Below are 8820 nucleotides of genomic sequence, written 5' to 3'. Positions count from 1 at the left end.
TGATCATTAGAAAAAAATCTTGTTCCAGAGAAAGACAATTAAACCTGCTGATGAATAAGTAGCCTTACTTACTTAAACCTTTATTTAACCAGGCAGACAGATTAAGAACATGTTCTTATTTACAACTGTGGCCTGGGAAGGGCAAAGCCTTTCGGAGGAGAAAAGGAGAGTATCATTACATATAAGTAAACATGCACACAAAATAAATAAATAAAACTAAAAAATAAGTAGCCTGATAACATAAAAGAACAGATGAAATCACAAGTTTTGTAGCGTAATTGGTATTAAAATGCTCTCCCACTTTTCTGATTACTGCTCTCTAGTGGTGCCCTCTTCTGGTGAAAACATGGATGTGCGCTCTCTTCCCCGTTGAACCTTTAAAAACCAGAGTTTTATGACCTGTGCCGCTCCTTTGCTTCTTCTCCCGCACGCAAACACAAACACACTCACACATGAATTACATCAGGCATTTCGTATGATACTTTTTATTTAAACTTAAAAAGAGAGTGGATCAAAAACAGGATTCAATAAATTAGAAATAAATATAATTGCTGTAATAATTAATACATACATTATAATTACTCGATTGCAAGAGTGAGAGAAACAGACCCTCAAAAGTTTTTTTTTTCTCTAGAAAATTCTAAATCAAAATATTGCAACCCACTCAAACCCCTTTCTCCCAATAAACAAAATAATTGATAAATTAGTAAATAAATAAAAAATAGCTCAAATATTAAAACCTCCCGAATAAAAGTGCAATCCCTCCCTCCCCCGTGTTTCACCTAAAATCTAAGTAGAAATTTAAAATAGGTTAGTGATTTCCCATTTTACAATTTGGAATGTATTATCCTTTCATGAAGATGATGATGTTACTAGTGGTAATAATAATAATAATAATAATAATAATAATGATAATAATAATAATAATAATAATGTTGCTGTGTCCTGCTCAGTGTTTATCTAAAGTAGTATTCTTTTTGCATTTTTTTTCTTGTTTTTTAAATGCTGCTCTTTGTAAACTAAACTATTTACAGGTCATTAGGATCTTCTCCAAAGTCTCTCTAACCTACTCATTTAGTCGTCTTTTTTTAAATTTTTTTGTATTTTTATTATGAAACATCGGTCCCTCTATATTTGTCATGTATTAGACATGGTATAGACAAGTTAAAGTCTATTAGAGTGATATATCAGCAGGTTGGTTTCACCCTCCGTTCACACTTGGTCTGAGTTGTATTAGCTGAACTTAACACCCTGTTCCACACAGTCTGTGGCCAAACCAAGGTCTCGGCTGTATGGGTGAGATTACTGACTTGTGTGTGTATTTGTGTAAGTGTCAGCAGGTGTGTGTGTGTGTGGTGTGTTTGTGCATTTTATGTACATATCAGCCATGAATCGTTCGAGATTCGGTGTTGATGTATGTTTGTGTGTTTGTGTGAGTGTGGCTGCACTCCGCGTACGCTCACAGGCAGCAGACAGTCTGAAAGCACAATGAACCCTGGGATTCCTCCTCGGCTGGACTCTGAAAGGTCACCTGTGAAGGCAGGAGAGTTGGAGGGTAGAGGGGAGTGATACAAGGAGAGTGGGACAGAGAGGGAGGGAGGATCTGTTAGAGTTATAAATACTCTGAGGCTCTGCGTTTCTCTCTGATCTTCACATCTTGTCAAACAAGACTCCTCTGTAGGCCTGACTGCCACACTTCCTGCAGCAAACTGCACCTTAGGATGCTCCTAGCTTCACTTAGTTCCAGTCTCAGGTGAGTGCGTTAAAACAAGAAAGCATCATTCTGTCTTTCAGCAGCGGTAATTCATGGTGCTTTAAACACATACACACACAGTGCCTGGATCATGCAACTCATTACAGTGAAAATCACTCAAATGTGTAATTGTGGGATTGAAGGTGTGTGTGTGTGTGTGTGTGTGTGTGTGTGTAAATGTGTGTGTTAGTAATTCTACAGAATCTCGACATATGCATTTATGTCTGTGTCCTTATGAACGTGTGCCTCGATTCATAGCAAGCAAACACTACTACCAACATGCATCACTCTCTGGCATTTGCAGTATAGAAATTCTGGGTGATCATTTTAATCGGATAAAGAAGTGGCCGCAACTTTTATTATACAGAGGTATTATATGGCCTTCTTATTACCCACAAGGATTTGTTATGTAAAAGCTTGTCTAGAAATAGAAACTGAATCCTTTATTTATAATGTGCACTGCCATTTGAAAGTGCCTCCACACACCGACCTGACAGCAGCTACACATTTTCTCCTCTCTGGTAAAGGTTAGGGTTTGTGGAGGATTACATTTACGTCACAGTCTCTCTTGTCATTTTTCTCCCAGAATTCCTATAGTTGAAGGCTGTTCTCCAGTAAGCAAGAGGCACTTTTTTTTCACAGTTTTATTATTATTATTTTTTTAACCACCATGGTAACCACATACCCTTTACCTTACAACACGAGCTAGAGGGATAGAAAAAGAAGACTGGAGGGGAGTAGAGAGAAAAATCTGACAGAGAAAGGAGGGAACAAGAAGATGAGAAGGAAGGAGGAGCAGGAAGGAGGTGGTGAAGGGAAGAGGGAGAAAAGAGCACAAAAGAAGTGATAGAAATATATAAGGAGCTGTTTTCATACATGCACTGGAGCGCTGAACTTTTCTAGAAATGACGTGAAAGAGGTGCACGTGAAAAATGAAACAGTTTTTAAAGTGCCTGCTCTCCAGTACAAAGTCCATTTCAGTCAAACATGACATAATCGGATTTAGTGCTACTGTAGGTCGCAGTTTTTGTAATTGTGTTTATGAGCTTTTGTGTCTGTATGAGAGTTTCATAAATGTTTATAATGTTGTAGCCTGATGCCTTTGTTTTATCATTCATATGATTCTGGCTCTTACCTGTGCTCAGGTGCCCTCAAATCATTCCTTTTCTTTTTCTGCCTATAAATGCCCTCAACCTGTCAGGGGCTGCAGATGAAAGTTAGCCTGTGTCTCTAAATCCAGCTCATTTACATAATGGACCTAAGTGCTCATGTTAATTAATGTGCATTGTTCCTTTTCCATAGAATAAACATCCCCAATAGATATAAATAGAGCAGGTAATTGTCCGATGAATTGTAGTGCCATCGTGTTCTAAGTGGACTACGTGATGAAGGGCAAGTTCGGACAACGTGCCGACCTGTTTCTCCCGACATTGTCTGGAGTTCATGTGTGAAAACGGCTCAGGAGAGAAAAACGAAGGAGCAAAAAAAAACTAAAGTGGCACATCGAACAGTGTAATAAATCACAATCCAGGATTATAAATTCAGCCTATCAGAGCACAGCTCAACAAAATGCATGCTCGCCCCAAAGTACAGTGTGCCTTTGTCAGTAGAATTAAAGTAACCTTGTCTGTCTCCCTCCTAGCCTGTGCAGCCCATACTTTGGACCAGTCTGTGGCCATATTTAGAGTTCTGTTCAACCACATCATGGCCTCTTGTCCAACATGGCCTGCTATTGTATGTTGCATAAAATAAAATATGCAAATAACTGTAATTTGCAGTAAACTGTATTGTTGCTCTACATTTCTCCAGCAGTCCACCGTGGAAGCCTCTGCACACCTTTCTGTACAGACACCAGTACAACGAGGATTATGCTCTCCTGTATTACACACTAACAGTGTAACACAGACACATACGTACACACAGTTGCCCACGCTCACTACTTTACCCAAACCATTTGTTCAAATAATAAAGACACCAAACAGAACACTACAGAAACTGATCAAAAACGAGGCTGAAAAAAATAACGAGCGTTGCTACAGAATTGATCAAATTACTATAAAATGATTAAGAGTATCAAATATCCAATCGAATCAGTTGAGTCTGAGTACAGTCCTGACTATTGACAGTTATTGATCAGTATGTGCACAGGTCAATACAAAATAAAGTCACAATGCACCAAACACAGTCTGTGGTCACTACAGCAACAGGACATGCAGGTCAACGCATGGCTGGTTGCTCGAGGTGACAGAACAAAAATTGCCAAGGGCAACCAACACAGGCAATCAATCGCCACAGCAACCCAAACACAGGCCAACCAATCAACTTACAACAATGCGAGAGGAAGGGGGGGTCGGGGCTTTATCGGTCACTAGGCAACCATTGCCATAGCGATGGGGTCCTCGTGAATTATGATTGGACGGAAGGATCTTGGGTGTTTCAGGAAAAGATCAAAACAGCAGGAAAGAAAATAAATAAGATTGTCAAAGAAAATAAAAAAGGGAAACAATATTTTAGTATTTTCACTCTTTTTGAGTTGATTAAGTTGTTTTTCTATAAGTTATTCAAAGCATATTTCACTGAAATGTCATGTTAAAGCTTTCCCCCTTCAGTTAGCTTTGCACCGTCAATTCTAAGTTACCTTGTCCACTTTCTCTTCTCACTAACCCAAATTTATCCAACTGCCCCCCAAACATAGAGACAGAGCGCAATGCATCTGAAAACCACATCCAACGTAGGGAGAGAAACTCCCCATATTTATAATAGTTTTTATTTTTCTTTATTTTTAATTATTTATTTTCAGTTCAGTTTAGTTTCATTTAGTTTATAACCTGGGTTTATTTATTTCAGTTTAGCTCTTATTGTTTAATCTTATTGTTTAGCTTCAAGATTTTTCAAGGATCGTTACTAATTTTACTAAAGAATATAATATTAATATATAAAAGTAATTGTCAGGGGGGAAAATTAAAAAAATATTACAATACAAATTAAATACTTTCTGAATATGACTCACTGTCATGTAGACATCCCAGTAGCATCCCTTAAAACTGACATTTGGATATAAGTAACAAAATGCCTATTGCACACTTACCAGTTTTAGTGTTTTAGGGTTAGTTTGTCTTTATAAGGGTTTGGTTGGGCGGGGCTTAATTGCACTCTGTCTCTATACTAAGGCTCACTTCCCTCATATAGTGCCACTCTTCACCTGCTCTCCACCTCCTCACCTCTCTTTACTTGTTCTTCCTCCTCTCAGTAATCACTCAGTATGGGCGGTTGGCATCTTTCGGCCTTTTGAGCTGCACTTTCAGTCTCTTCATGCCAATCTGGAAACCATTCATGGCCTGGATGGCAGCCTGAGCACTGGCTGGGTTGTCAAAACTCACAAATCCTGAAAAAGAGACAAAATATTCACTTTTTCCCATTTTGTCAGCCAAGTTTACATGCATTAATTAACACAGTATTTCATCAGCCAGTGACTTTTTCCACTTGTCCTTTCTTCGCTCTGATAAACCAGTCCTCCCCTGTTCCCCCCCTCTTTTTCCCCTGTCTGCATGTCTCACCGAAGCATTTGCTCTGGTTGGTGGCACGGTCCACAAACACCTTAGCTGAGATGACATTGCCAAAAGGCAGGAACATCTGCAGCATCTCAGAGTCACTGAACTCTTGAGGCAGGTGGTAGATGAAGATGTTACACCCCTCTGGTCCTACCACACACACACATGCGTCCGCGCGCGCGCACACACACACACACACACACACACACACACACATTAGACAAAGTTTGATAAATGATCTCAGGCTGTGAAAACTTTGCAAAAAAAAAACTTTAAATAAGATCACTGGAGAGACAGGGGCGTGGCCCCAGCCAGAAAGGAAACCACATCACCTTCTCTCTGCTGCTGTTGCTGGGGCTGCTGGTGTTGCTGGGCAACAAGTGTTGGCTGCTGGGGGAACGGCTGCCCGACCAATCCGTATGCAGCAGGGTATGCCGCTATTGGGAGAGACAGAGAGCAACAAAATATGACTGGACCATAAAAACGAGTGGCAACATAGGCGCATCCAATAGAGTCACTCTGTTTGAACTGAACGTCTTCTACTGAAGGTGAAAACTATTAACTGTAACATATGAGTGGAATAAGTTCACCAGACAATGACACTGTTGATCTGAGCCTGGTACACACATTTCATCTCCCCTTGATATTGAATCATGTACATATGATACGTGCTGTATTAAATTATCGCCAGCCCTTTGTGTCTTAATTAAATCAGATAAATCAAAACAAAATGAATTCAATCAATCAAACTGTCTTTTTATCCTTGACAATCTGAGAGCAGACAGATTCATAACACAGTCACAAGTGTGCTCATCTTGGTTTAACCTCCTCCCTGAGCTCTCTGCTGAGATAGACACATATGCATTACTAATAATACAGCCGAATATGGATTAGACACACGCATGACTTCACTGAACCTGAACTGATTTTTAGAGCCACATATTGTATACACATATGTGCAGTTTTGTATTTACTAGGACATAAATATGGTGAACATTTGTCAAATCATCTTCAGCTGCTTTTGAGCTGCTGCATTTACTATGGATTGTGTTTGAATGCCTCCCATCTGAATGTAAGTCAAGTACCTAGAAATTAATTTCTATGAAGAATTCAGATGAAAACTACAACCTTTTGGTTCTTTGATCTGTCCATACACCAACCTGTGTAGTGCTGCATGCCTGCGTAGGCCTGCTGTAGTGGATCCAAGGCTGCTGCTGGACTCTGAGCTGGGGATATAAAATTATAAAAAGTGAGAATCAAAAAAAAAAAAAAAGGAGGCTTTACAGAGTTCTTCTTTCCCATTTGGATTTTTATTGTTACTTCAGTTCCCCCAGTTTTTCCCTGTCTCTGCTTCCTCTTCATTTTCCCTCCCTGTTTCGGCTTCCATCTGTTAGGTTTTTTTTTTTGTTTTTTTTTTAACACCTGCTTTATTTCACTTTGTCTGCTTCATGTCCATAATTTGGGTCCTCTCCTCATCACGCTCATCACTGACAACATCGCACTAGTCTACATGTCTCTATCCTTAGATTTGATCAAAATACCTTGATATGGGTGAACACCATTGGTGTATAGTGTTTCTGTTTGTTGTCCATTGGAGGGAGCTGGCACACTGCTGTAACCATTCACTCCTATTGGAGGAAGCGCTGGAACAGGTGTTGCCGCGATAGTTGGTGGGGTGTTTGTACCTACAGACAGAGATCACAACGAAACAAAGAGTCTGTCACGGAAAATATTCTACTGTACCAGAACATGACAGATGTGGCTCTTAAGGAATCATGAATTCAGATATATGGGAGAACTGTGCAACACGTGCAAAGATGGTGGTAGAATTATAACTTTCAGATTTTGAAAACCTATTTTGGAACAAAGTCAGGAAACCTTTTAAGTGTTTGTTCTTTTTTAAAGTTAAAGTTGACTGGCAATTCTATATATGTCCCAGTAACCAGTGAAAATAAAATTAACTAAGATTAAGATAGATTCAAAATAAGCACCCTTAGGCCATTTAAGATCACTACCAAATGGCCTGTCTTGCATGTAGAACGACATTAACTATATTTCCTGTGTGACTACACCTGTTTCTATCCCCAAACATTCATTTATGCATTCATCTTGCTATACTTACACTGTAAAAATATGAACAACTGAAGGCTTTAAACGTCTAGAAGCAGCAACACTGACTTTTTTTTGAGAACATAAAGCAGTAAAAGGGAAAAGAGTCTAAACTATTATTCCAATACATCATGTTTGGTGCTATAATGCACTGGTAGGTACAACTAGAAGATCCTATCTACCAATAATTCAAGAATGTTTTTAGGTATGCATGGCGTGTGAGCCTACCCGAGGACGGTGTGATGGGTGTAATGGGTGTGGCAATGATTCCATTGGCATTGAGTGCTGCCATCTGCTGCATCTGTACGGCGGCAACTGTTGCCACAGGAGACAAGTACGCTGACTGGGCAACCAGGGCTTGCTGTTGGACAAGCTGTAGACAAGGAAGGAAGCAGAGACAGGAAGGAGATGGAGAAGCAGAAGAGGAGGAGGTAGAAAGAGAGGGGGAAAAGTGAGGGTGAGAGAGAAAACAAAGCCAGTTAAATGGGTATGGGAAAAAGAAAGAGATAGAGAGAAAAAGGGGAAGAAAAATGAGAGGAAGGGGCAGAGAGAGGGAGTGATGGAGGAACAGATGAATAGAGATCTAATTACAAGGCCATTATGTCCCGAGTCAGTGGGTTAATGGTTGTGTGTTGCGGGAAGGCTAATGCCAGATGACGTATGTTCTGTTGTCTAGGTAATAACATTAGCCTGAATTAGACCACTGATAGCCTCTTCAAACTTATTACATCCTTTCATAAGCACAGCACTCCTCTTACAAACTTGGTGCGCGTGTGCGCAATACAATGAATGTTTGTGTGTCCGTACTTGCCTGTGCATTGACCGCCTGCGTGTAGGCATTGTAGGCGGGGAAGTTGAGGGTCATGGGGCTGAAGATGCCGAGTTGGGAGGCCACCTGCTGCATCCTCCGCAGCCCCCGCTCCTTCTCTGTGTCCGCAAACTTCACCACCAGACTGGACGACGCCCCCTATGAGGACAGAGGTGAAGACAGAATTAAGTTTCAATTGCAAGTAATTTTCAGTGTTAATGGGCCTAGCCTTCGTGTTGATTCATTCGTTTCCTCTATCCAGTTAATCTGTTATGAGTCTCATGGGACTCACGCTCATCCCAGCACAATGAGTGCAGGACCAAAGCAAATACATTTACATTACATTATTATCTATAGAAAATGTAAATGCTCCCCTGCAATTGACTGTATAAGCCTTTAGAAGTCTGTACCCACATTTTATTGTGTGTGTGTGTTTGTTTTATGTATCTTATTTATCATTTGTAATCATGGGCATGCTGCTTACAGGCATTGTACGGCTCCCATGCAAGCTGTTGATGGCAGCTTGGGCTTCAGCGTGTCCTTGGAATTTCACAAAAGCGCACCCTATAAAAAACAGTCATTCAGTTAAAAAAGAACAG

At 40.2% G+C, this 8820-nt stretch overlaps 1 protein-coding gene across 2 annotated transcripts in view; it reads right to left on the bottom strand.

The window, feature by feature from the left end:
* Window positions 1-1091: 1091 nt before the first annotated feature.
* celf3b (cugbp, Elav-like family member 3b) overlaps window positions 1092-8820 on the bottom strand; it is a 33462-nt gene continuing 25733 nt past the window's right edge. The window contains exons 7-15 of one of the 2 annotated variants that reach the window (XM_030749308.1): window positions 8706-8785; window positions 8225-8380; window positions 7642-7786; window positions 6846-6989; window positions 6465-6530; window positions 5637-5741; window positions 5311-5454; window positions 4975-5138; window positions 1092-1531 (exon numbers count right to left, since the gene is read on the bottom strand). In XM_030749308.1, the coding sequence (XP_030605168.1) occupies window positions 5011-5138; window positions 5311-5454; window positions 5637-5741; window positions 6465-6530; window positions 6846-6989; window positions 7642-7786; window positions 8225-8380; window positions 8706-8785 (968 nt within the window). In that variant the 3' untranslated portion in view covers window positions 1092-1531; window positions 4975-5010. Of the gene's footprint in view, window positions 1532-2445; window positions 2505-4974; window positions 5139-5310; window positions 5455-5636; window positions 5742-6464; window positions 6531-6845; window positions 6990-7641; window positions 7787-8224; window positions 8381-8705; window positions 8786-8820 lie in introns of those variants that run through there. The other variant, XM_030749309.1, reaches the window with a different exon arrangement.

The sequence above is a fragment of the Archocentrus centrarchus genome, chromosome 16 (assembly GCF_007364275.1).
Source record: "Archocentrus centrarchus isolate MPI-CPG fArcCen1 chromosome 16, fArcCen1, whole genome shotgun sequence".
NCBI classification, from domain to species: domain Eukaryota; kingdom Metazoa; phylum Chordata; class Actinopteri; order Cichliformes; family Cichlidae; genus Archocentrus; species Archocentrus centrarchus.
The sequence above is the reverse complement of the archived record's forward strand: the minus strand, read 5'-3'. Positions and strand labels throughout refer to the sequence as shown.